This window comes from Giraffa tippelskirchi, chromosome 13 (genome assembly GCF_054371585.1).
Source record: "Giraffa tippelskirchi isolate mGirTip1 chromosome 13, T2T-mGirTip1v1.2.pri, whole genome shotgun sequence".
Taxonomy (NCBI): domain Eukaryota; kingdom Metazoa; phylum Chordata; class Mammalia; order Artiodactyla; family Giraffidae; genus Giraffa; species Giraffa tippelskirchi.
The window spans coordinates 40,666,817-40,693,582 of NC_137287.1; the positions used below are offsets into that span (position 1 = coordinate 40,666,817).

Below are 26,766 nucleotides of genomic sequence, written 5' to 3' on the forward strand. Positions count from 1 at the left end.
GCCTCCCAGGGGCTGGGGAGTCAGGAGGCTGGGGGAGAGCCCAGGCTCGCGGGTGGGCCTCGGGGCAGATCACCCACTGACCTCCTCCTCCAAGAAGGCCTTAGCCTCAGAGCAGATCCCTGGAGTGGGCGTAGAAGCTGAGACCACCTGGGCCCTGCCCCGGGGCCTGTCTGGACCCCCCACCCTGCCAGGAGGTCCCAAGCCAGGGCCTGTGTGGTCTCCTCTCCTGGACTGGCATCAGGGTCCAGAGATACCTCAGCGATGAAGGGAGGGACAGACGGGAGCTTTCTGGGGGGGCAGGCACAGTCCCAAGGCAGGGCAGGGCAGGGCAAGGTGGTCCACCACACCCCCCCATCTCCCTGGCTGCGTTCTGGCCACCAGGCCCAGAGTCCCTCTGCTCCCTGTCCTCCAGGAGGCCTGTGGCCATGTGCCTGCTGTCTGGGGTCTGCCTGCCATCCAGTCCACCAACTGAGGTTGGTGGCTATGACCTGGGGAAGGGGAGGGGGTGTATCCCAGCAGCTCTGTCTGCACTAAACGCTCTGCCTGCAGTAACTCCCTAGGGCACATTAGTGCCTGCTAGATGAGGGCACGACTGCCCCCACTGCACAGGGGGCCCTTCTAGGCCTCAGAACCCATGGGCAAGGGACCAGGGAGAGCAGGGGCCGATGGGAACCAACCCCTCCCTGGGGCCCGCATGCTCCTCGGTCTGGCATTCGGTCACTAGAGAGCTCAGCGCAGCAGCTAAGGGGGCCAGAGGCCAGTGAGGCCAGCCCAGCACTGAGGACACGGAGCAGCGACCAGCCAGCAGGCGTCCCAGCACAGCAGGCAGGCGTGCAAGCCGGGCAGAGGCACACACGGGCTCAGAGGCAGCAGCGTGAACACCAGGCCAGCCAGCAACCCCTCCTCCTCCCACTGGCGTCAGGCGCCCCACAGCCATCCCGTGCTGACCCTGCGGTGGACCCCAGGGGGCCTGGCACCCTCCTGCAATGTCCACCCTTCCCTGTGGCAGGGGCAAAGGGGCAGAGGTCAGGCCAGTCCGCAGCCCCATGCAGTGGCTGGCAGAAGCAGGGCTGAGGCATGCGGGTTGGGGGCAGGTACCTGGGTTGGGGAAAGTGCCTGGAAAGACAAGGAGATGGTCTGAGCTGGCCGGTGGGTGGGGCCAGGACCCCTCCTGGAAGAAGCCCACTCTGCTCCCCAGCATGGGCAGGGGTGTCCTAAGACCCTCTCTGTCTTGAATGACTCTGCTTGCTCCCCCCACCAAGGCGTGAGAACACAAAAGCGGGGTGAGCTTGCCCCTGCAGTGGTGGGCGTGGGGGCTGGGGTCTCATCCCTGTGCCTCCTGGGAAGGGCCCCCTGCCTCCTCTGCAGCCGGCCTTCTCTGAGGACATGAAGGGCAAGCGTGCAGAGCCATCTGGAGAGGCCGGGGCCGAGGGGAGTGGGGCCAGGCGGGGGGCTCCGGGGCCAGGGTGCTGAGCCGCTGCCCGGGTGCAGTCCCCACAGCCCTGGGCCAGGGGTGAGGCGGACCCCGGTTCCGGCGGCAGCAGCCAGGTCTCAGAGCTGCCCCTGGTTGGCCCCCCAGTCCCCAGCCACCCTCCCATAGGCGAAAGGGGGGCTCAGGTGGATGGGGGGGTGCTGGGAGACGCGCAGGTAGCCACCGGCCACCGCCACCGCCACCGGAAGGGCCTTACTCCTGCGCTTCCTCTCCAGGCGACGCTGCCGTTTCTCCTCGCGCCGCCGCGCCTCCTCGGCCTCCTGGTGCTGCCGGCACTTGTGGAAGTTCTCCACCACGACGCCCACGAACATGTTGAGCACGAAGAAGCTGACGATGAGCAGGAAGGAGATGAAGTAGAGCAGCATCCAGGGGTTGTGGTTGGGCACCGGCTGCAGCACAGGAGAGCGCGTGGGTGCCGGCCCGCCCACGGGCGCTGACCCCGCCCACAGACGCTGAGCCCCGCCCACGGGCGCCGACCCTCGTCGTGGACCTCTGCGGACGTCCCCAGAGGCCAAAGGCAGCCTCGTCTCAGGGGACGCTGCGCTCCCTGAGATGAGCGGAGACCAAGGGAAAAGGCCCGCGCGGAGGTGCAGGGCCGCCCGCCGCCCGCCGCACCTGCTGGTCCACGCCCACAGCGTCCAGCCCGTCGTACATGATGTTCACCCAGCCGTCCTTGGACGAGAGCACGAACAGCGACATCAGCGCCTGCGAGGCCAGACCAAGACGGGGAACTCTGGGCGCTGCCTCCTGCCAGGCGCGCCCCGCAGGGCCACACGCGCTGCCGCGGCTCGCTCACGGCGGACCCTCCTAACTCGCCGGCTGAGACCCTGCGGCTCCCGCCCGCCAGATCAGGGCTGCGCTGGGTGAGTAACCCGCCAGGCCCTCCCCGCCCCGCCCCAGCCCCGCCCACCTGGCCCAGGTTGTCGAAGTTGTACTTGCGTCGCACCCAGCGGTAATGCGCGGCCCTGCACTCGGCCTTGGTGGAAATGTTCCTGGTGTCGGCGCCCTCGCAGTAGTAAAACTTCCCCTTGAAGAGCTGACCGGGAGGGGCGGTCACCCAGAGGGCCAGGCCCTGCCCCGCCACCCCCTGCCCGCTCACGGGCCCTCCCTCTCCCTGCCTGCTCAGACAGGCAGGCCACGCACCTGCACCCCGAGGATGCCGAAGATGATGAAGAAGGCACAGCAGATGAGGACGATGTTCCCGATGGGCCTGAGGGACGATATTAGAGTCTCCACCACCAGCTTGAGGCCCGGCGCACGGCTGATGACCCTGGAAGAGGGCCAGAAGGAACGCGCTGCTGGGCGCCCCCAAAGGAGCTGCCACCAGGAGGAGCGCCCAGCACTGCAAACACCGCGCCACCGGCGGGCGGGCCGGGGCCCTCTCCCGCCCCGATCCCGCCCCGATCCCGCCCCATCCGTGGCCCTGCCCTCCTCCATCCGTCTGCTCCTTTGGCTCCGCCCCACGACCCTGTCCACCTCAGCGGCCGCAGGGTCCGCAGCAGGCGCAGCACACGCAGGATGCCCAGGATCTTGGCGCCGCCAGCCGAGGCCATGGCCACGATGATGTCCACCAGGGACACCAGGACCAGCACCCCATCCAGTATGTTCCAGCTGCTCTGCAGGTAGGCGTGCTTGCCCGAGACCAGGCCCAGGGCCACGACCTGGTGAGTGCAGACGACGGACTCGTGGACCTACGCCCTGCACACGTGGCCGGGGTTGCAAGGCCAGACGGACAGACCCCCGGGTCCCTCAGGACATGGTGTACCTTCACCATCATCTCCGCCACGAAGATAGCTGTGAAGATGTAGTTGGAGACGCTGAGGAAGACGCGCTCCTGCAGGAGACAGGACGATGGGAGGGGCCGGCCGCGGCCGTGGGACCCACCCCTCCCCGGCGAGAAGAGAGCCTCACGGTGCTGCCGGGGTCGATGTCGGGCCTCTCCAGGGCGATGGTGATGCAGTTGAGGAAGATGAAGACGAGGACAACGTGATCGAACATCTTGTGAGCAATGATCTTTTGGCAGGAGGCACGGAACCTGGGAGCCGGGGGGGGGGGGTTTTGGGGACAGTCCTGGCCAAGCCCTGGCTTCTGTCCACAGAGCTCACCGTCTGGTAGGGATGAAGGGGGCCCCCAGGGCGGGGCCAGCTCTCCCAGGCGTGCCCCTCACCTGTTCTGTGGGGAGAAGAGGTACAGGGCCCAGGGCTCGCGGCTCTGGCAGCACTCTGGCTTATACGGCTCCAGCACCTTCTGCAGCCGTGAGCAGCAGCTCTGGGGAGGGTGGGGGGTTGTTCAGGGCCCCTCCTAGCCTGACCAACCCCAGCCCCTCCCACCTTCAGGCTCAGCCCTGTCCACCCACCCAGGCGCGGGGCCAGGAAGCTACACTGGGATCCGGGGGGACCGGTGAGTGGCCATCCTCAGATCCCCACCCAGATGGCCTCCAGCAGTCCTGGGCAGCGGTCCTGCCCAGCTGAAAAGGCACTTCCCCTCCCCCCACGGAGGTCTCACTGGCTGACCGACTGCAGCCCAGAACCAGCCCTCAGCTGGAGGTGGGGCTGACCCTGGGGTGAATCCTGCTCCAGAGCTCCCCGCGGATGCGCTCTGGCCCAGCCTGTCCTGCTTCCTGCCCCCTCCCACCCCCAGGGCCTCCCATGAACGCTGCCCCCATGACAGGGGGAGGCAAGGGGCCAACGTGAGGCCCACCCCCACTCACATCCTCCACGTCGTCATCAAACTCGGCTGGATCCTCCTTGTGGCTGTCGATGCGGAGGAAGAACTCGCTGGGCAGGGCCAGCACCTGCCCGTTGCAGTCATGGACCTTGGTGGGCAGCAGGGTGGCTGGCCGTGGGGGTCGCAGGTCTAGCGTGCTGCGGTGGTCCAGAGACTCGGCACGCCGCAGTGGCATGGCCCGTGTGCCCGGTGAGGCCCCTGCCCCGGGCCGGCCATCCTCGGCCTCCTCATCCGTGCTGCCGCTGCCCCTGCCCTCACCGGATAGCAGTGACTCGCGCTCCCCACACTGGCTCCTGCGTTTGAGGCTGGGTGCGCGACCCAGGCTGTTCCAGCTGGAGCGCCGGCTGCTCCAGGCGCTGTTGGGGCCCCAGGGGGTGCAGGGAGAGCTGCGGAGGCTGGACTGCGGGGTGGGGGCAAGAATGAGCAGGTTACACCCCTCCCAAGTCACCCCCAACATCCTGGCCTCAGGGCACCTGGCTCACGGGCCTTTCCCTGGTGAAAGGGTTCTCCACTGACACCCATCGGTGACATTTGTACATGGATCATCTCCTTTAATGGGGTTCCCTGGTGGCTCAGATGGTAAAGAATCTGCCTGCAATGTAGGAGACCTGGGTTCAATCCCTGGGTTGGGAAGATCCTCTGGAGAAGGAAATGACTACCCACTCCAGTATTCTTGCCTGAAGAATCCCACGGACAGAGGAGCCTGGCGGGCTACAGTCCATGGGGCCACAAAGCGTTGGACATGACTGAGCAACTAACATGCATGTGTAAACTAAACAGTGCATTTCCTCTAAGGGGTGGACAGCCCTGCTAGGGAGCTGCTAGTGGCACCGAGCCTTCAGCGAGATGCCTGTGGTGCACAGCGGGTTGACGGCGAGCTGGAGACACCGCCAGCAGGTGTCGGAGCACTGGGCAGGCCTTGCACGCCAGCCTGAGGACCAGAGGGTGGGCGAAGGTCACCAATGGGCCAGGGACCAGCTACGGACCAGGCATCCTCAGATGCAGCCCAGCAGCTGACCTGGATCTCTGGGGAGGGACCGCTCATCAGTTCATGGTTGGCAGGCTCTGGAGTTCCAAGGAGAAGCTGTGTGCTCAACTGGGCTGTGCTCTGGGGACTTCACCTTTGCTGCACCTATGCTCTCTGCCCGTCCCCGTTTTCACCTCCTGGGTCAGCAGGAGCTGAGCTGGAATCTGGCCCAACAGCCCTGTCCTCCTCCTGGGGGCTCTAGCAGCTTAGCTGTGATGTGCTTGGCTGTGCAGCTTTTCTGTGACTGACACCCGATTCCCACCCCCACCCCCCACCCCCATGGTTTGCCTGGACTTTCCTCCAGGTTCACCCCCAATCCCCCCACCCCATTAGCTTGTCCTGCTCCGCCCACCCCTCGCCGGCCCTTCTGAGATGCACAGAGCTGGCTCAGGCTTCGTCTGTCTGGGGTGGTGCTTCCTGGGTTTGTCTGGAAAGACCGTGGGCCCCAGCTCCGCAGGGCGCTGTTGGTCGTGACGCACGGAAGCCTCCGCCCAGCTTCCGTCACCTGTTTCGTGTACTCAGCTTTTACACCTTTTGCCATCCTTCTCTGTTTTCCCTTCTTGTACACTCTGTGCTCTGCCAGCTTTTATCTTACATTGCACAAATTGGAAGATAAACTTCTGGCCTGCTATTTTACTTGCTTATTCATATGCCTCCCTTAAGAACAGCGGTTTCTAGATCCATTTATAGAAAACAAAGCGCTCAGGCCTGAGGGATTTCTGGGGTGTGAGTGGGGAGGGCACATTCGGGACCCTCACTTATCTCTGGGAAAGGCCTAAGGAGCTATGTGTGTGGGGTGAGCTTGAAGGTGCCCTGAGGCCAGGGCAGGGGACTGTCCCTACCAGAGACTTCTGGTCTCCTAGCTGAGGGTCCATGGAGCTGCTGCTGCCACGGCGTGAGTCCAGGGGGCCAGGGGCCGCGTCCAGGTGTGGGGAGCTCTTGGGGGTGGGCATGGGCGTGGCTGCCGTGCGCATGATAAGGGGTGGGGGCAGGCTGCCCCGGCCCTCCAGGTGCCCGTTGGGTGTCACTGCCAGCGAGTACATCTTCATCTCTGGGGGAGGGGGGCGGAGAGGGGAGCCACTCGAGCCTGCAGGGCTCCCAGGAAGGAGAGCCTGTCCGCCTAGGGCCCACCCTCAGGAGTCCCAGCTGTGCCCAGACCCGGGAGGCAGCTTCCCCTCCGCCCCATCCCTGCCCCCCACCCACATGCGCACCTGTGGCCCGGAGGTCACGGAACTTGTCCAAGTCCTCCTCCAAGTGGGTGGATGTCTTGTCTTCATCTGTGTCGGATCTGGTGGCATCGCCCTGTGCCCACCGAGCACACAGCACACATGAGGCTCCCCGCAGGGGGGACCCCCAATGGAAAGGCCAGGCCCACAAGGGGTGGGCATGGACAAAAGAGCCCAGCAGGGCAAGGACGAGGTCTGCCCGACACTCCTGGCTCCCACCGCCTCCCCTGGAAGCCTCCTCACCTCCCCTGGAACCCCTCACTCCCCTGGAAGCCCCTCACCTCTCCTGGAAGACCCTTCACCTCCCCTGGAAGTCCCTCACTCCCCTGAAAGCCCCCTCACCTCCCTGGAAGCACCTCACCTCCCCTGGAAGCCCCTCACTCCCCTAGAAGCCCCTTCACCTCCCCTGAAAGCCCCTCACCTCCCCTAGAAGCCCCTCACTCCCCTGGAAGCCCCTCACCTCCCCTGGAAGCTGCTCACCTCCCCTGAAAGACCCTTCACCTCCCCTGGAAGACCCTTCACCTCCCCTGGAACCCCTCACTCCCCTGGAAGCCCCCACCTCCCCTGGAAGCCCCTCACCTCCTTCGGAAGCCCCCTCACCTCCCCTGGAACCCCTTACTCCCCTGGAAGCCCCCACCTCCCCTAGAAGCCCCTCACCTCCCCTGGAAGCCCCTTCACCTCCCCTGGAAGCTCCTCCTCACCTCGGCCTGGAAACCCTCCACCAGGATGGCCACCAGCAGGTTGAAGAGCACGTAGTTGCCAAAGGTCATGAGGGCCACGAAGTACAGGGCGGCCCAGGAGGACGTGGAGGCCATGCCGTTGTACAGGACGACGTTCCAGTCCTCCTGGGTGAGGATCTGGGGGAGGGGCGGCGGGCAGAGTGGGCCCAACGTGGGGGCCAAGGGGGCACCAGGACAGGGGTCCTGGCTGGGGGAATACCGCTAGGTCTCAGGACCAGAAGGACGAGCGAGACCAGGCCCACCACCCCAACGTCCTGGCCATCGTTCTTCACCCTCAGTGGCCTTGGACAGGCCTCGGCCAGCTCCGAGCAGGGCTGTGGCCCTCCAGGGACCACTGAGCACAGCAGGGGATGGCCCGCCCAGCTGTACCTGGAACACGGTGACGATGGCCCACAGCAGGGAATCAAAGTTCTTCCGGTCAGGGACTGTGTCTCCAGTATCTGTTTTCAGGCTGAATTTGCAGCCGAAGAGATGCATGCCAAGGATGCTGGGGGGTGGACAGGCAGGGGTACAGTGAGTGACTGGTACGGAGGGCTGGGTGTGGGGCTGGGGACCCAGCCTGGTCACCCCACTCCCACCATCCACTCCTCTACACTTCCCAGAACACCGGCTTCCTCCTGGGCAGGGCCGCCCAGGGTCCATGGCCAAGCTGTTTCCATTCTACAGTGGGTAAGACCAAAGCCAAGAACGAGGGGGTGGCGGGGGCGGGTAACACTGGAAGCCACTCTGGCTTCAGGCAGCGGCCAGGACTGGGTGTCTGTCTCACCCGGCCTATGTGGGCAGCCCTCCGCCCCAACCCCCTCCCCAAGGCCCCAGGCCAAGCCGGCCCTCGGCCCTGGGCTCAGCGACAGCAGCAGGAGTCCAGGAGCCCCAGCCTGGTTGCCCCGCCCTCCTCCGTCCCCTTAGCCTATGGCTCTCTTGAGCACAGTTCCACGTCCCCCACTGCGTGCTGGCGCCTGGCATGGGGGGCACCCCATCAATGCCAGCAAAACCCACAGTGACTGAATTTGTCTTCCTCTTTGAGACTCAGGGCAACCCAGGCCCCGAAGCCAGGGCCGGCGCCGGTGCCGACGCGATGGGCGTGACCCTCGCGGTGGGCGGGCCCGGCCGGGGGCGGGGCCTCCAGTCCAGGACCGGCGCGGGCTCCTTGCCCCAGGCCTTCCCCTTGCGGCCACCCGGGGCAGGGTGGCCCCTGCGCAGCGCGCGCACCTGAAGATGAAGATGAAAAGCATGAGCAGCATGCAGAAGGTGGCCACGTTGTCCATGGTCTTCATGAGCACTACCAGCTGGCGCCGCAGCGCGGGCATGAAGCGCACCAGCTTGAGCACCCGCAGCAGCCGGAAGGTGCGCAGCACCGACAGCCCGCCGTCCGCCTGCCCGATGATCTCCCACACGCTGCGGGGGTTGGGGGGGGCAGGGTTAGGACGGCTTTCGGGGAGGCGCGTGCCTATTCCCGCCCTGACTCTGGGACACCCTCTTCCCAGAGGCAGGAACGACAGCCCGGGAGCCACCGCGGCCTCCGCTCAACCCCAACTGGGAGCAGGTTCGGCTGCATCAAGGCGTCGGAGGGGCTGAGGGGTGGTGGCGGCGTCTCTGAAGACTCGACTGAGCGTCTTTCCAGCGTGCCTGGCTTGTTTGCTCTCGTTAGGCTGGGGGCCCCCTTGACTCCCAAGGGCCCTGCTTTGTCCCGGGGGGGGGGGGTGGGGGTAAGGAATTTCCCCAGATCCCCCTGGTCCTTTCTGCGCTGATTTTGCTGCAGCAAGCTGGCCTTCCTTGAGGGGGCTGAGCCCTCAGTGGAGGCGGCTGCAAGCCTGAAGGGCCACTGAGCGCCTGCTCTGTTCCCACAGGCAACAGCTCCACTAGCTTCTAAAAACTCCTGCCTGAGCTGCAGCTGACCATGTGCATCCGACAGTGCCTGTGAGGAGGAGCGAGGATCCCGCCCCAGGAGACCCCACTTCTGCACTCTGACGGCAGGGTCTTTCCCAGCGGCGGGGGCTCTGCCATCTGCGGGGGCTGTGGTGGACACGGGAGCCTCCCCAGGCCCCAGGGGCTCCTGGGAGGAGGGGACCCACCTGATGACCACAATGATGCCGTCAAAGATGTTGTAGGGGTTCCGGATGTAGCCCAGTGGGCCGCAGGCCAGCAGCTTCAGCAGCATCTCCAGGGCAAACATGCTTGTGAACACGATGTTGCTAATCTCCAAGGCATTGGTCAGCTCGTCGGGCTGCAGGTGGCAGAGTGGTCATCAGGGCCCACCCCCAGCCCCCACTGCCTGTCATGGCAGGGTTGGGCACCACTCCACTGAGCTGGGAGCAGGCAAGGCTGCATCAAGGGGCTGTGGCAACATCTCAGGAGGAGCCCCATCAGCTGCTGTCCAGAGGAGGAAACAGGGACCTCAGGGATGTCCCCTCCAGCTGCACCCTGGCCTGCCTGGCCCTCCCACCCTGACTGTCCCTGGCTCCCCCAGGCCTCGCCTGACTTTCTCAGCAGCATGTCTGAGAAACAGGGCTCCGGAGACTTCCCAGACCCCAACAGCACAGGCCTTGGGAACAGAGCCTGGAGCATCTGTTCCGGGGTGGGCATGTGGGTACCCTGGGTGCAGGCAGTATGGTGGTTCACCCAGCAGCTGCACTGACCCTGGTGGCCTCGCATGCCCTTCCTTGTCAGCAGAAGGCCCCAGAGGCCCCTTTCTTACCAGGGATATGCTGGTCTGCCTATGTGTGCAAGTGCACACCTGCGCCAGTGTAAATGCTGGTGTGTGTGTACCAGTGTGTGGTCTGCTTGTATGCACATGTGAGTCTGCATGTACCTGCATGTGTTGTGTGCATGTGTGGCCACCCACGTGTGTGTCTGTACACAAGTCCACATCTGCACAGGTAACCTTTGCATATGTGCGTGTGTGCATGTGTGTGCATGCAGAGGCTCTTCCTGGCCAGGGATCCCCAAGCCTGCTGTTGCTCCTGCCCTGGATCTCACCCTCACAGACAGCACCTCCCAGCTTCCAGCTGGAGGCTAACACCTCTTGCATTTTCCCTGAATTGCGAGAGGATGATAGATCAGAGCTTAAGGGACTTAAAAAGCCCAGGGTGCAGAAAAGGAGGAAGGCAGTTTGGTCATTCAGAGTGAACTGGCCTCGGTCCCCAGAGAGGATGACCTCTCCCTGCTGACGCAGCTGCTGCTCCTCGGGGAAGCCCCAGTCCAGGGCAGGGCCACGTGCCAGCCCCACATGCCACCCCCACATTCCTCCTCTGGGGCTACCCAGGGCATCCCAGCCCAAAGGTCCAGCTCATACGGGGGGTTCTGTCCATGACAGCTGGGCTCTGGGGGTCCCACCCTGAAAAGCACCAGATGGCCTGGTGACGCCCTTGGCTCCCTGCTCCCTCTGGGACTACAATCTCAATGCCCCAACCCAGACAGAGGACCTCCGGACAGGAACCACAGTCTCTCTGTTCTCCCCTCAGCAGAGGCCCACCAACGAGCAGCAGGAGCATCTGCTGAGTGAGTGATAAAAACTCCCACACAGCCGACCTTCAGCCCCACCGCCATGACTGTTCCCCAACCCGAGAGCCCTCTGTGGAGCCCATGAGAGACTAAGGCCTGCAGGAGACACAGGCAGCAGGACGTGCCTCAGGGCCACTCTGAGGGCTGTCCGTGTGGGCGCCCACCTGCTCGTGGTACTCAACGCCCATGCTCAGTGTGTTGGTGAGGATGGCCACCATGATGCCTCGGTTGAAGTACTTGCTGTCCACGATGCGGCGCAGCTTGCCACTGAAGGAGGCCCAGATGTGGTCCAGCCCGCCTGGCTTGCCTGCCGCCGCCCGCCGCGGGCCCCTCCGCCGTGCAACGCCAGCGCCTGGCGCCTCCGCCGCAGGGGGCGACTGCATGGGGTCGCGGTGGTCCCCGTGCCGCACTTCCTGCGTGAACTCATAGACCCCGTTGCTGTCTGAGTCTCCACTGTCTGAGTCGCTGAACTCCAGCTCAGGGTCCTCCAGGGCGCTGGTGCAGTACGGGCAGCTGCTCAGCTCACAGGTGAGCGTGCCCGCCTGGGGGTTGGGCAGGGGGCAGGGCACACTCAGGCCCGACAGGCGGCTGGGGGCCTGGCCCAGTCCTGTGGGGAGAAGGACGTGGGCAGCCTCAGGTCGCTCAGCTGGTGCCCAGGAAGCAGGCGCTCACAGAGGCTGCTGTGGGGTGAATGGTGTCCGTATGCACACCTGCACACACCTGGGCACACTCATATACACTTGGACACACAGCTGAGCACATTGTACACACCTGGGCACACCACACATGCCTGCATACACCTGGGCACTCTCATACACACATGGGCATACAGCTGAGCACACGCACAGGCACAGACGCACACACTTGCACACCCGTGTGTCCTGCAGAGCTGCTCTCTGTTCACTCAGGGATAAAAAGAGGCAGAGGCTCATCCCCGCAGGAGGCACACCACCCACAGAAATATGACATGAGCCACTTTCCAGTAAATGGATGCCGTGACCGTGAACATTCTGGCTCATGATGCCCTGAGCCATCGTCACTCTGTGCTGCCTCCCTGGCTGAGTCTCTGGGGCCCAGGTGACTCTGCACCCACAGCGGCTTAGACTCGCTGCAGCCAGGAGCCCCGCGAGGCCATGCTCCCCCAGGGCGCAGTGCAGAGCCACAGGCACGTGTGCGGTGATGCCCCAGCACCACGTGAGCACACAGGGCGGCCCTGGCACACACACCTCTCCCTGAGTGCAGGGCACCTGGGAGGCCTCAGCTTGGTGTGACCCCAGTGTCCTGCATGAACCAGGTGGATTAGGCTGGGGGCCCAGGTGGGAGGACCAAGTGTACCGAGGGGCACCCTGGCTCCTCTCTGCTCGGCCTCTGGGAGCTCTGCGACCTTGGCTTCCCCTACCCACCCCATCCACAGTCTCCCCACCAAGAGCGCCGGCCAAGTGCTCCTCCTGAGAAACGACCGGCCGGCCGTCCCTCTTGGGGCCGGACTTGGGCCATTGGACACAACCCCGGGGCTTCTTTCTTGCTTGCCAGCTTCAGAATTCTCATTTCCCTGTAGCAAACACTCGCACCCCACTGAGCCATCAGCTGCTCAAGAACACAGGATGGATGGAGGTGGAGGGGGGCATCTCCTCCCATCTGAGGCCCCCAGGCCCCCTTTCTCTCCCTTGTCCAGGACTCCAAAGGAGAAGGCTGGGCTCATGGGGTTGGGCACATAGGTGGGGATGTCCCAGGAGCCCTGTGCCCCACCCTCACTGCTCCCCACAGCAGGAGGTCCTTACCATGCTCCCCGACCAGGTGCTGGATCTTCTCGCAGGGATCCGGGCTGCTCAGCCTCAGGGGGCTGTGCCCCCCAGCTCCCGGGGGGCCACCAGGCCGCTTCCCCTTGGACCCGAGGCCGCCTTTGCCACTGCCCGCAGCCGAGGGCAGGATGGTGGGGTAATTCATGGCTCCCAGCCCGGCAGCCAGCTTGAGCCCGGCGGCAGCAGTGGCTGCAGTGTGTGCCACGTGGGCCCTCTCCTGCGGCCCCTCCACATGGCAGTCAGCGTGATACACACTGTGCACCGACTCGGCGTCAGGGGGCCCGCGCCCAGGCGAGGCTGGTGCTCTAGCCCGCACCAGCCTGGTGTCACCAGCTCCTGGCTCGGGACCTGGCCGGCGTGGGCTGCCGTGGCTGAAGTGGTAGTGGTGGTGGTGATGGTGGTGGTGGTGGTATACGAGGTGGTGGATGGAGGCGGTGTGCCCCCCCGCCCGCCGTGGCTGCCGCCCTGAGCCCTGGCCATGCACGGCGCCGCCAGGGTCCACCTTCTTGCGCCAGCGGCTCTGCCAGCGGGCGTAGAGGCGGAGGCCACGGCGCTTTAGCTTGCGGCACACGTGGCCCACGTACCGGAGGAGCTCCTCGTAGCAGCTGCCTGGCTCTGAGAAGCTGGCCAACGTGCTGTCGTTAGATAGGTAACGGGCCCGCTGCTCCCGCATCAGCTGGTTCTCCCGCTGCTTCGTCTCTGAGAACTGCGTGGCGATGACCACCAGGCACAGGTTGATCATGAAGAAGGAACCCACCTGTGGTGGGCGGGCAGCCGTGAGCTTGCCGGCCATGTGCTCCCAGGAGGCAGGGAAGCGGGGAACACTGGTATCCACCATCCCGGGTGGGGCAGGGGGCCAGGACAGCAGCTGTGGTTTCTACACCACGATCAAGCCTCTGATGAGAAATACACTGAGTCCTACTGTGCACTTCCCGATCTAGGGGCCAGCGGGGCGCCCTGGGATGGGCGGGGTCCCTGCTGATTCGATGCTGAGCCCCAGCATCTGGAATGGGTGGTGCGCAGTGGCTGCTCCTTGATTATTTGTAGACAGTTGGAGGACATGTGGGGAGACTCCTTCCTGTCATTTGTGTGGTTCATGCCCTTCTCCTTCAGATATCTTCTTCAACTAGATCCTCCTGCCTGAGTCAGGCCTTCCCCAGCCCCCAAGGCTGCAGTGTCCTCCATGGCACGGTCAGCAGGTGACACTCTCATCTGCTTGGGTTTATGGTCTGAGATAACAAGGGGCGGGTTCCTGGCTCAACTCACTTCTGGTCTATGGAGACCCTGCCTCAGACCCCAGGACCACTGAGAGAATCAACTGAGCGCCACCTTTGGGGGTCACACTCCCTGTGGAGGGCCAAGATGGCACAGGACCTCGATGGATCCCGGGGGCAGGGCCACAGCTAGCAACAGAGGAGCTCAGGATCTGAGACACGTCTGTCACAATACAGCAATGCCCCCCCACCCCTCACAGCAGATGTCCCACCGCGTCCCCACACTCACGATGATGAGCAAGATGAAGTAGATGAAGTTGTAGAAGGAGTGGGCATCCATGACGTAGTACATGATGTCCACCCAGCCCTCCAGCGTGATCACCTGGTGGTGGCAGGGCAGGCGGCTGGACACATGGACGGCCCCGGGAGGGCAGTGGGCCCTCCTCGCCGGTCCCAGGGAGGGTGGCATGGCTGGTGGGGCAGGAAAGCCCTGCCTGGCACCAGCCCCCAGCCCTACATGCTGGGTGCGCGGTACAGGGGAGACACAGAGCCCACCTGGAAGATGGCGATCCAGGCGTAGCCGATGTTGTCAAAGCTGATGGCCCCGTTGTGCGGGTTGGAGTCTCCCGAACGGCACACGTTGTAGTACTGGTTCCAGTTGATGCAGGTGTGGTGACCCGTGACACCTGCGCCCTCGGCCTGCAGCTGCCCGTAGGCCTCCCAGCCCAGCGTGCACTCCACGCGCAGCTCGCGGCGGCTGGGGATGTGCGAGCACTTCTGCATGCCGTTGTCCCGGCGGGAGGAGCAGATGAATGGGTTTTCCTCGCCCTCCTCTGGCTGGTAGTATGGTCGCAGGAAGCTGAGGTTGCTGTTCCTGGAGGAGGGACGGCGAAACAGACACACACAGAGGTATACACACACAAAAAACAAAAGGTAAGAGGCAGACCTAAGTCCGCTAGCGCTAGCGCCGCCCTCGGAAGGTCGTGTCTGAGGGAACAGGGCTTGGAGGGCAGGAACCTGGGGGGCGGAGCCTGTTGGGGGTGGAGCATCTGGGGGCGGGGCCTGGGGAGGGGCCTGTTGGGGTGGAGCCCCCAGGGCGGGGCCTGGAGGGAGGAGCCTGTTGGGGTGGAGCCTCCAGGGGCGGGGCCTGGAGGGAGGGGCCTATTGGGGTGGAGCCTCCAGAGGTAGGCCCAGGAAGAGCAGGTTAGGGGCAGGTTCTGCGCACCTGGCGAAGGTGCTGTCCAGGAAGCAGCGGTTGCGCAGCAGGCCGGCCCAAAGCTGGACGCCCACGATGCCGAAGATGAAGAAGACAAAGAAGCAGAGCAGGAGGACGTTGCCGAGCATGGGCAGTGTGTCCAGCAGCAGCGTGACCAGGATCCGCATGCCTGCAGGCATCACGCAGCCGGTCAGCGCAGCGGAGTCCTCCCTGGCATCCCTGAGGCCCCAGCCCCTCCTGAGCTCTCTGCTGTTCACAGGTGGGCATCAGTGCCTCTGCGGGGGACACGACCCAGACCCCTCCACATTCTGTCAGACCCCACGGAGGACAGTCAATAAGGCCACCGACTGGAAGGGCTCAGGGTGGGTGGTCCCTGCTCCTCAGGAATGCCTGCCGGGACCACACCGCATCCAGGCAGGCCCCCAGCGTGACAGCTCAGGAGTCTCACAGCCTCAGGCTTGTCATGGGAGCAGTAGCCTGTGGGAGCCCCAGCAGCTCAGACTCTGGGCTGTCTCCTGCATGCAGGAGCCACAGGTCTTGAAACAGGTACTGCATTTGGGGACCAGTGTTTCTTTCCACTCTCTATGTGAGTCATGTGAAACAGAGCCCTGGAAGGGAGGTAGGGGCTGTGTGCACCCCAGGGCAGGAGGCAGTGTTTGTTTGTTTGTTTTTCCAATTTTTTTTTTAATGGGGACCATTTTAAAAGTCTTTATTGAATTTGTTACAATACTGCATCTGTGTTATGTTTTGGACTTTTGGTCACAAGGCATGTGGCATATTAGCTCCCAGACCTGGGCTCGAATTCACACGCCCTGCATTGGAAGGTGAAGTTCCAACCACTGCACCACCAGGGAAGTCCCAGGAGGTGGCTTTTGAGAGAGCATTTGGAAGCTCTCGTTCCCAGGTGCAATCGGGTGTGTGAAAACAGATTAATCCAGGGAGTGGGTCAGCCAGCCCCACCGGCCCTTCGCTTGGTCCTGGGTCTGCCCTGCTCCCAGACCTCAGCAAGGACATGTCTGACTTCCAGAAACAAGCAAGGGCCAGGCTAAGGGTGCAGGCAGAGCCAGGGGCAGATGCCAAGGACCCCTGGAGAGCACCCAAGGGCTGCTGGGTGACAGAGGGTCCCTTGGGGCTACAGGGGTAATCACAGCTGGGAGGGGTGCTACAGTTTCAGAAATGGCCAAGAGGAAGATTCAGTACAGTTCAGTCGCTCAGTCGTGTCCGACTCTGCGACCCCATGAATCGCAGCACGCCAGGCCTCCCTGTCCATCACCAACTCCCGGAGTCCACCCAAACCCATGGCCATCGAGTCGGTGATGCCATCCAGCCATCCCATCCTTTGTTGAACCCTTCTCCTCCTGCCCCCAATCCTTCCCAGCATCAGGGTCTTTTCCAGTGAGTCAACACTTCCCATGAGATGGCCAAAGTATTGGAGTTTCAGCTTCAACATCAGGCCTTCCAATGAACACCCAGGACTGATCTCCTTTAGGATGGACTGGTTGGATCTCTGTGCAGTCCAAGTGACTCTCAAGAGTCTTCTCCAACACCACAGTTCAAAAGCATCAATTCTTCGGCGCTCAGCTTTCTTCACCGTCCAACTCTCACATCCACACATGACCACTGGAAAAACCATAGGCTTGACTAGACGGACCTTTGTTGGCAAAGTAATGTTTCTGCTTTTAAATATGCTATCTAGATTGGTCATAACCTTCCTTCCAAGGAGTAAGCGTCTTTTAATTTCATGGCTGCAATCACCATCTGCAGTGATTTTGGAGCCCAAAAAAATAAAGTCTGACACTGTTTCCACTGTTTCCCCATCTATTTCCCATGAAGTGATGGGAGCAGATGTCATGATCTTAGTTTTCTGAACGTTGAGCTTTAAGCCAACTTTTTCACTCTCCTCTTTCACCTTCATCAAGAGGCTCTTTAGTTCTTCTTCACTTTCTGCCATAAGGGGGTTGTCATCCGCATATCTGAGGTTATTGATATTTCTCCCAGCAATCTTGATTCCAGCTTGTGTTTCTTCCAGCCCAGCGTTTCTCATGATGTACTCTGCATATAAGTTAAATAAGCAGGGTGACAATATACAGCCTTGACGTACTCCTTTTCCTATTTGGAACCAGTCTGTTGTTCCATGTCTAGTTCTAACTGTTGCTTCCTGACCTGCATACAGGTTTCTCAAGAGGCAGGTCAGATGGTCTGGTATTCCCAACTCTTCCAGAATTTTCCACAGTTTATTGTGATCCATACAGTCAAAGGCTTTGGCATAGTCAATAAAGCAGAAATAGATGTTTTTCTGGAACTCTCTTGCTTTTTCGATGATCCGTCAGATGTTGGCAATTTGATCTCTGGTTCCTCTGCCTTTTCTAAAACCAGCTTGAACATCTGGAGGTTCACGGTTCACGTATTGCTAAAGCCTGGCTTGGAGAATTTTGAGCATTACTTTACTAGCGTGTGAGATGAGTGCAACTGTGCAGTAGTTTGAGCATTCTTTGGCATTGCCTTTCTTTGGGATTGGAATGAAAACTGACCTTTTCCAGTCCTGTGGCCACTGCTGAGTTTTCCAGATTTGCTGACATATCGAGTGCAGCACTTTCACAGCATCATTTTTCAGGATTTGAAATAGCTCAACTGGAATTCCATCACCTCCACTAGCTTTGTTCGTAGTGATGCTTTCTAAGGCCCACTTGACTTCACATTCCAGGATGTCTGGCTCTAGGTGAGTGATCACACCATCGTGATTATCTGGGTCGTGAAGATCTTTTTTTGTACAGTTCTTCTGTGTATTCTTGCCACCTCTTCTTAATATCTTCTGCTTCTGTTAGGTCCATACAATTTCTGTCCTTTATCGAGCCCATCTTTGCATGAAATGTTCCCTTGGTATCTCTAATTTTCTTGAAGAGATCTCTAGTCTTTCCCAGTCTGTTGTTTTCCTCTATTTCTTTGCACTGATCACTGAGGAAGGCTTTCTTATCTCTCCTTGCTATTCTTTGGAATTCTGCATTCAGATGGGAATATCTTTCCTTTTCTCCTTTGCTTTTCGCTTCTCTTCTTTTCCCAGCTATTTGTAAGGCCTCCTCAGACAGCCATTTTGCTTTTTTGCATTTCTTTTCCATGGGGATGGTCTTGATCCCTGTCTCCTGTACAATGTCACGAACCTCTGTCCATAGTTCATCAGGCACTCTGTCTATCAGGTCTAGTCCCTTAAATCTATTTGTCACTTCCACTGTATAATCATAAGGGATTTGATTTAGGTCATACCTGAATGGTCTAGTGGTTTTCCCTACTTTCTTCAATTTAAGTCTGAATTTGGCAATAAGGAGTTCATGATCTGAGCCACAGTCTGCTCCCGGTCTTGTTTTTGCTGACTGAGAGGAAGATTAACCAGGGACAAAGTCCGAGAGCACCACCCTCGCCAGACTGCAACTAGCTCCAAGGCCAAAGATGATCCAGGGTTCAGAGTGGACCCCAGGCAGCCAGAGTGAGACGCAGCCTGGAACATGCCCACTGAGGGCTCACTGTGAGGGGAATATGATCCAGTGTGGGGGAGGCACCCTGTTTGGGACCAGGGCCTGACCCCAGAGGGAGAGCAGGCTGAAGGCAGCACTCGGCCTGAAAAGTGGCCTGTGCTGTGAAAGCGGTTGTGTTGTCACTTCAGGCACCGAAAGGGGGCCCAGGTGCAGAGCAAGTGTGTGGTGGTGCTGAGCACAGAGCCAAGAACCACCTCGCCTCACAGCCACCCTTGAGGGGCACCACATTCACAGGTGGGTAAACCACGGCTCAGAGAGGTACAGTGACTTGCCCAAGGTCACACAGCATCCGAACCATGTCTGATCCCTGAGGGTAGAGCCAAGTGGCAGCTAGGTGGAAGGCCTAGGCATCCCACAGCATAACCCTTCACCCTCCTGCTCTTTGGTGGAGCTGACAGCTTCAGGGGCAGACAGTGACCCATCCTGGGGGGAATACTTCTTGGAGGAGCCACAGGACAAGCCCTGATCCCCTGGGCCTCGGTGCTGAAGCCATGAGGACCCAGGATAGGCAGCCAGAAAGGCTGTGCACACCTAGGTGGTACACGAGACCCACCTTATGCATGCATACACAAACCTGACAGTCACGTGGGGAATGCCCCCCACTGTACCCTCAGGAAAACTAACAGCTGAATTCAGTCAGAACACTAGAAACTCTGAAGACACGGAGACCCCCTTCACAGACCCATGTGGGCATGACCAAGGTCAGCACAGACCACCAAACAAGCTTCCAAACCCACACCTTCCAAACCTACACGACTGCCCAGAAGCTTCTCCATACTTCCCTGAGCACCAGGCCCCTTGGCAGGGCTCAGACGGGAAGATTGCTGGGGCGGGCCAGACAAGGAAGCCACCACGTCCTGCATGGCTCCAGGACATGACCCCAAATGCTGTGCAGATGATGAGTCTGAGGTTCCAAATGGCCCCTGACACTCAGCAGCCCTGGGGGACGTGGGGCCCCCATTCAGCCTGACTGCCCATCACACCCCGGCTTGGTATAGGGTTGCTCTGTCCCCCACCCCCCGCCGCCCCGAAAAGCAGCGGCAAATCCTCAGCTGCCATGTAAGAGGCCTGCACCACGGTTTGGGCAGGGACCCTAGCACCCAGCAGCCAGACAGGAGGCACGGCCTCTGCGCCTTGTGCCCAGTGGGGCCTCAGGAGCTCTCAGTAGGGATGTCTGGACACGCTTATCCCAGCCCCAGGTGGGGGTCACTTACTGGGCACACGGTTGATGGCACGAAGGGGCCGCAGCACGCGCACCGTTCGGATGGCCGAGAGGCTCACGTTGTGTCCATCCAAGGAGTACTCCATCATACTGGGGGCAGAGGAGGGCGTGCTCAGGGGGGGGCAGGTGCTGGGAGGGGGATCAGAGCCAGGCCAGCGGGCACCCGGCTATCTCCAGGGTACCCTGCCGGCTGAGGCCAGGAGGTGAGCACTTGCTGGAGGCATGCTCCCCATGCCTTTTGCCCAGCCCTGCTGCCCAGAGGCAGGGAAAGCACAGCCTCGGCTCAGCACTGGAGGGCCCTCGCCGCTCACAGGCCTCCCCGGACACCCTGTGTCTGTCCCACCGTCCCTGGTGCTGGCACAGGGAGCCCCGGATAGGTCCCGCCCCTGGCACCCCACCCCCAGCCACTCCCCGGGCCCCGTCCCGCCTGAGTGCACCTCCCAATCCCTCACTCTGCTGGCCCCCGGGGCCGCTTCCAGGCTGGTCCTCGGGGGAGGGGCCGTACCCCGCCATGACGATGAAGAAGTCCAGCCTGTTCCACGTATCTCCCAGGTAGCATTTCTGTCCAAACAGCCCCAGGGCGATCATCTTGATGACCATCTCCACCGCGAAGAAGGCGAAGATGAAGTCGTCAAAGGCCTGCAGGAAGGGGGCCTGAGAGTGGGGCCTGCACCCCTCACACAAGGCCCAGGCCGCCGGCGACGGGCCCCGCCCCGCCCAGCAGCCCCGCCCTCATGCTCCGCCCAGGCCCCGCCCCTCCGGCCCCGCCCACCTCCAGGATGCCGCAGCGCTCCGAGCGGCACTCGACGTCCTCGCAGGGCCGGAACATGCCCAGGGTCACGCAGTTGAGCATGATCACCAGCATGCTGACGTGCTCGAACCACGTGAGGCAGGTACCGAGTTAAGGGTCTACGTGGCAGTTAAGGAGCCCCGGGACGCGCCCCCAGCAACCCCCCAGCCGCCACAGGGCCAGATCCTCATAATCTCCCCATTCCGTGCCTGGCCCATCAGCTGGGCAGTGAGGGACGGACCCCAACACCGGCCTCTGGACACCGCTACCAACCCCTCGTGTACAGCAGGACTCCGGACCGAGGCGGGGGGCCAGCCACTGCCCCCCCGCCAGGCTCCCTAAACCGTGGCCAGGCTCACCACTGCTGCCCAGCTGGGACCCCAAGTACCACAAATGCCCACTAATTGTTACGGGTGCCATGAAGGCAGCCCCGAAGACCCTCTCCTGCAAGAACCCCTCCTGTGACCCCAGAGGATGCCCTGACTGCGGCAACAGGCAATGAGGGATGCGAACTTCAGCCCAGCTCAGTGCCTGGGCCCAGAGGACCCGCAGTCCTACTGTGAACCTGGATGAAGGGAGCTGGGACACGGACGAAGGACAGGTGAGTGAGGAAGGACCACCCCCCAGGTTAGTCGGTTCGTGAAGGGTCCTGTCCAGGAGACTCCCTTTGGCAGGAGGGTATCCAGCCAGGACTTCAGGGTGCCTGGCCAGCAGCCAGTGCAGTATCACCACGTGGTGTGTGAACCCGGTCATCTGCCAGGTTGCTGGCCCTCAGGACGGAAGGCCACCCACCACGTCAGTGAGGACCCATGTTCTGAGAGTGGCCACCAGGTGGCGCCTCGGCTCCACAGAAGCCACGGTGCACCCCAAGTTCCCCTCTGCTCCTCCGGTGGGTAGCCACGCGGTAGGCCTGCAGTGCCAGGCCTGAGGAAGGGGGTTCCCCGGCTGGGGCAGTGGGGCTTCACCCAAGCCCGGGGGTGCAGGCAGGTGTCCCTCAGATGGGAGGGTCCTGGGGCACACCTTGTACCCCCCCCCCACCAGGACACACAGCCACCCCCTGCCCCGGAGTGGGCTTCCTGTGGGGCTGCCCGCCTGTCCCACCCTGGGCTGAATAGCAGAGGACCCGAGAAGCCCTCCTGAGCTCTGTGGGGTGGACAGGGGCCTCATATTAAAGAGAGAGAGTCAGCACTTGGAAAACACTGCTTGTTGGCAGACAGCCTGAGAAATTCGGTACCGCGGCCCCCAGCCCCTCCCCCAGTGCCCAAGGGGCTGGGAAGGGTGATAGGGGCTGGACCTCCTGCAGCACACGCGGGCTGTGTGCCCTGGAGCCTCGGTGCCCCTCTGCTCCCCCTCAGTGTCCACCAGTTGGGGGAGGGCACATTGCACAGATCAACGGGGTGACCAAAGCAGTAGGGCCTGGCTCTGCAAAGAGGGTCGGTCCCCAGGGCCCTGAATGCCCACTCCGCACCCCGCTGCACCTGGTTGCTAGGCTTGGGGTCCATGTGGCCCCGCCTATGAGGGTTTCTGACCCTGAGGTCACCTGACACACTGGCAGAGGCTATGCCATGACTGGGGTCAGGGAGGGACAAGGCGTGGGGAAGTTCAGGGCCTGTGTGTTCATTCAGGTGGATGGGCAGGAGAAGGCCGGGCTGTGTCTGTCTCTCCTTCCTTCGTGGAGCTGGCAGCCCGCCCCACCCAGACCCTTCTCCCCTGGACCCCCACAGGGACAGGGCCAACAGTGGCCTCTCTGAAGCCCCTGGTCCCTGGCGCCCCTCACAGAGTGGCACTGGGCCACCGATGTAATTACCCATTCCTGCCGAGAGCGCCATAATTACACTTAATGGGTTCAGCAGTAACAAGTGCCTCTGCTGTGATCTGGCTGCAGAAAAACAGAAATCAGCATCCCGCTAAGACAGCTCAGAGGACCCGGCCCCCAGGTCCGCGATGGCAGGCTACCGCGAGCAGGCAGCTCTGGGCCTGGCGGATGATGGTCAGATGCTCCCCAGACCTGGCTGGACCCTTGGTCTTGCAGGCTTCCCGCCCCCACCCTGGCAGGGAGACAGCACAGAGCAGCCTGTGTCCTCGGTTTGCCCGTCCCCGGCAGCAGGGGTGTGGGGACTGTGCACGGGGCTCCTGCGACACCCCTTCCCTGTCCTACTTCTCCTAGCTCTTCCTCTACCCCAAGGGCTTCTGCCTGGCTGGCTCTGCCTCCCACGTGGTGAACCTCCTGCTCCAGGAGCAGCAAGGTGCCCAGCCCAGCCCAGCCCCAAGTCCTCAGCCCCCTCCCATCTTCCACCATCATCACATCCCTCCTTTCAGACTGATGTCACCAGCCAGCTGCCCGATTCCTCCCAGGCCTGCACCTACTCTTGCTCTGAGGTCACCCAAGACCCTGGAGCTGGTGTAGGGCAGAGCTGAGGACCTTGGCGTTCGATGGTGCCATGTGCATCTGGAGCCCCAGGCTGGTCTGGACTGGGACCCACGAAGGGCTATTGAGCAGGGGCTGGGGGTCACAGTCCCCAGCCGGTGCCTCAAGCCAGGTCCCCAGCAAGTTGTAAAGACAGTCCAGCTCGAGGTCCTGGGCTGAGGTCCTACCTTGATACCTTCCCAAACCACAGACAAACCCCCCAACCTCAGCTTCCTCCTGACCCTGCCGGCCCCACCTGCCTCCCTCACCCTTGGGGCCTGCCCAGGGGCTCAGGACAGCTTCCATGGCCACAGTGACCCTGAGAGATGAGCACAGGCTCACGTGAGTGGTGGAGACATGGTCCATGTGGCCGGGGTGACCTACCTGGCCAGTATGGCCCCCATCCATTCCCACAAGCACACCCTCTTGGTGGTTACTATCCTATGATACACCCGCCCCACCCCCACCTAAACACCATGTGAGGGACAAGGTCCTGCAAGTCGTATCTGTACAAAGTGCACCCAGGAGACCCAGAGCGGCCCTGCCCGGGGAGGGCTCTCCACGCACAGGGTTCCCCTGGCCCAGTCCAGAGAGGGGACCTGCTGGAGGGGGGCTCCATCAGCCCCCCAGGCCAGCCATCCCTGAGTCACACCTCGGTGGGCAGCTGACGACAGGCAGTGCCAACCGGACTCTTATCTCACAGCCGCTGACTTCCAGAGGCTTAATTACACAGATGGATTTTCCGGGTTTTAATTAAAAATTCTGTAGGTTTTGAACCAAATTCTACAAATCAGAGTCAATTTCCGCTGCGGCTCCAAGGAAGCCAGGCTGACGTGTGGCTGGGCAGAGACGGCTGCCCCGCCTGGCAAAAGGCCTGGTCACACGCAGAAGGGCTGGGGGCATGGGTCTTTTGCATGGGACCCCACAGCCAGAAAGGTTCTGCCCAGGCCTGGAGGCTGAAAGAAAGGCAGACAGCCTGCTGACCCATGCTCCTGGACCCCCTGGGCCTTGGCCTAACAGAGCAGAGCCCTCCTGTCCAGCCTGGGCAGGGTAGGGCCTGGACTGACACTCCCTGGGGCAGCCTGTCCCACACCCAGGCTGGGGGCTTGCAATGAGAAATGCGTCTCCAGAGAGGCTCGAAGCGGGGCCGAGAGCCAGGCCTGGAGACCTAGTCAGCAGAGGGGGCAGGGATCTGGTCTGTCCAGGGACCCCTTCAAGTGCCATACCCTGCCCCCGCCCCACACCGCAATTGCACACTCCATCTTGAAGCTCCCCTCGCATCCGCCGGCCCTGCATCAGCCTCCTCCCCTACCCCTTCTTTCTGTTTCTGCAGCCTTGGTGGGGACCACCTTCCCACCCCTGCAGCCATGCCCACGGGCCTGGCCTCCCCCAGCTGGTGCAGAGCAGGAACTCAGTCTTGTCGTGAATACTCTTGGTGCTGGCTCCGTGGTCTCCTAGCCCACGGCTGCAAAGCACCCCACACAAACCCAATGACAGGCCCAGAGGGCGAGAAGGGCAAGGTGGACAGCAGCCGCTGTCCATGGTGCTGAAGCGGCCACATCTGGGGAGCTCAGGGCTGAGGCACTGGGCTCACCCAGGGCCGGGCTCTGTGGAGCCACTTCGGAGTGTCTAGCTCCACGTCCCTTCTCATCCCCAGACTCCCAGCTGGTTAAGAAAAGGACACCAAGGGCTGCTTGGAAGACAGCACCAGCCTGCATGGAAGACAACTGGGAAGCAGGGTGACCCCCAAAGGCACTAGGATGCTGCGAGGTGGGGAGCTAGGGTTCAGTGAGGTCAGGAGAGGCTCAATCAGTACATGCCAGGGGTGGCCAGCCCTTGCCAGCAGCCATGCCTTGGGGGTACTGACACACCATGTCCATCACCAGGTGGTCTCCAGGGTCCTGGAACAGGGTGGGGGTCCCTGAGGCCTGTGTGGTGCAGGATGGTGTGATCCTGGACCGCTGAGCCAAACCCTCAGCATTATGCAGCTGCCCACAGCCCACCCAGACCTGCTGGTTCCACGAGTCTGGGGACAAGAACCTGACAGCCAGGTTCTCTTCATGACCACCACCCCCCTCTTACCTTTTTAGCCTCAGGTCATACCAGTCCATCCTAAAGGAAATCAACCCTGAATATTCATTGGAAGGACTGATGCTGAGGCTGAAGCTCCAATACTTTGGCCACCTGATGTGAAGAGCCGACTCACTGGAAAAGAACCTGATGCTGGGAAAGACTGAGGGCAGGAGGAGAAGGGGACGACAGAGGATGAGATAATTGGATGGCATCACTGTTTCAATGAACATGAGTTTGAGCAAGCTCTGGGAAATGATGAAGGACAGGGAAGTCTGGTGTGCTGCAGTCCATGGGGTCGGCAAGAGTCAGACAGGACTGAGCGAGTGAACACCATCACCCACCTCTCACATTTTCTTAGCTTGTTTCTCCACCTGTACAGCAGTGATGATGATAGCTACTTTCCAGATGAGGATGGTCACCCAGACCCCCTTCTCTAGAGTCTAGCAGGCTCCAGACCACCCCCCTATCCTGTCCCTCATCCTGATGAACGCTGCCACTGCCCCTCCCCTGCCACCCGGGACACGTGGAGGGAAGGGACATCATGCCCCCCCCCCCATGGATCTGACGATGTAGGGCAGGGTCTGTAGGGGAGGGTCAGGATGAGGGAGGCCATCACCAGGGGTCAGACAGTAGAACTGAGCATCCCCCACCCAGAGACCCGGCTCCAGACCCCAGAGCCACAAACCGACGGGGAACACAGGGTTCGAGGGCTGTGGGGCGGGGGTCCCCTGGTGTGGCTGTTGTGTGGGGTCGTGGCCCTGACCCCACAGGCCACGTTGAGATCACATGGACAGAGACACAAAGCTCCCAGGAGGATGAGAAGGCCTGAGCTGGCTGCCCCCAGAGCAATCTGCTGGGCCCACTCACCCTCTTAGGCCCAGCCTGCAACTGTCCGGCAAGAACGTCCATGTGCCCAGGCAAAGGGGCTCCGGCAGCAGTAAAAGGAACCTGGGGCGGGGTGGCCCAGAGCCACCCACCCCGGACATCCGGGTCAGTATCTGTGCCCTCCTCACCATGGCGGAGGCCACCACCCAGGCCGGGCCACGCTTGCTCGTGCTGGGACCATCTCCTCCCTGCTGCCTGCCCTGTACCCATGGCAGCCCCCCGGAACCCTGTCCTTCCCTTATGCCAGGACCCAGGACACACAGCTGCAAGAGCAGGCCCTAGCTGATTGTGACTCCTAGCAGACAGACCCCTGTAGGGAAGCCCTCAGGGCTGTCGTGGCGGTGGAGAGCCGGAGGCGCCTGGGCCTCCAGACCCCACCTCCAGGGTCCAGCATCGGGCCGTCCTGTGTGGTGTGTTAGAGCCGCCCCGATGGGCAGGCAGATGGACGGCCGAAGACAAGCCTGAAGGGTGGACACCAGGCTGGTACTGGGGCTCTAGACCTGCCCACAGACGCACCGCCTGTGGGCGGCCCCTGGTGGGAAACCCCTCCCTGCCCCGGGGTGGAGGGCCCGGGGCCGCCCCTTCCCCGCGGCTCTGCGCCTGCACCTGTCCCACCCGTAGCTGCACGCTGCCCACGCAGCCGGCCTTCATCTCCTGCTTTCAACCTTGCTTCCTATTTGCCCGAGGAGAAAAGCACATGTTTATTCATAGGGGAGGAAGCCCCGCCCTGCGGAAGAACAACCTGGGCCCTGAGGCCCGGGAGAGAGCGCGCCTCCCCAGAGCCCGCTGGAGACCCCGTAGGCAGGGCTCAGGGCAGCACGGAGACCCCAGGGCCTGCCCCGCTCCGCGCAGCACAGCGTCTGGAACCGAGTGCTGTTCCAGGACCCGCTACAGCGGCGAGGCACCCTGACGTC

The 26,766-nt window shown here is 62.1% G+C and overlaps 1 protein-coding gene across 1 annotated transcript in view; it reads right to left on the reverse strand.

Moving 5' to 3' along the window:
* The window catches only part of CACNA1H (calcium voltage-gated channel subunit alpha1 H), a 60,793-nt gene that overhangs the window by 7,036 nt on the left and 26,991 nt on the right, over positions 1-26,766 (reverse strand). The window contains exons 3-26 of the mRNA XM_081555711.1: positions 20,470-20,581; positions 20,203-20,336; positions 19,690-19,787; positions 14,955-15,114; positions 14,285-14,603; positions 14,019-14,111; positions 12,495-13,272; positions 10,878-11,320; positions 9,285-9,436; positions 8,422-8,607; positions 7,582-7,699; positions 7,174-7,329; positions 6,458-6,548; positions 6,089-6,297; positions 4,203-4,619; positions 3,660-3,760; positions 3,404-3,527; positions 3,258-3,326; positions 2,969-3,153; positions 2,636-2,762; positions 2,403-2,528; positions 2,108-2,197; positions 1,689-1,881; positions 1,099-1,116 (exon numbers count right to left, since the gene is read on the reverse strand). Coding sequence (XP_081411837.1) covers positions 1,099-1,116; positions 1,689-1,881; positions 2,108-2,197; positions 2,403-2,528; positions 2,636-2,762; positions 2,969-3,153; positions 3,258-3,326; positions 3,404-3,527; positions 3,660-3,760; positions 4,203-4,619; positions 6,089-6,297; positions 6,458-6,548; positions 7,174-7,329; positions 7,582-7,699; positions 8,422-8,607; positions 9,285-9,436; positions 10,878-11,320; positions 12,495-13,272; positions 14,019-14,111; positions 14,285-14,603; positions 14,955-15,114; positions 19,690-19,787; positions 20,203-20,336; positions 20,470-20,581 — 4,499 coding nt within the window. The remainder of the gene's footprint in view (positions 1-1,098; positions 1,117-1,688; positions 1,882-2,107; positions 2,198-2,402; positions 2,529-2,635; positions 2,763-2,968; positions 3,154-3,257; positions 3,327-3,403; positions 3,528-3,659; positions 3,761-4,202; positions 4,620-6,088; positions 6,298-6,457; positions 6,549-7,173; positions 7,330-7,581; positions 7,700-8,421; positions 8,608-9,284; positions 9,437-10,877; positions 11,321-12,494; positions 13,273-14,018; positions 14,112-14,284; positions 14,604-14,954; positions 15,115-19,689; positions 19,788-20,202; positions 20,337-20,469; positions 20,582-26,766) is intronic.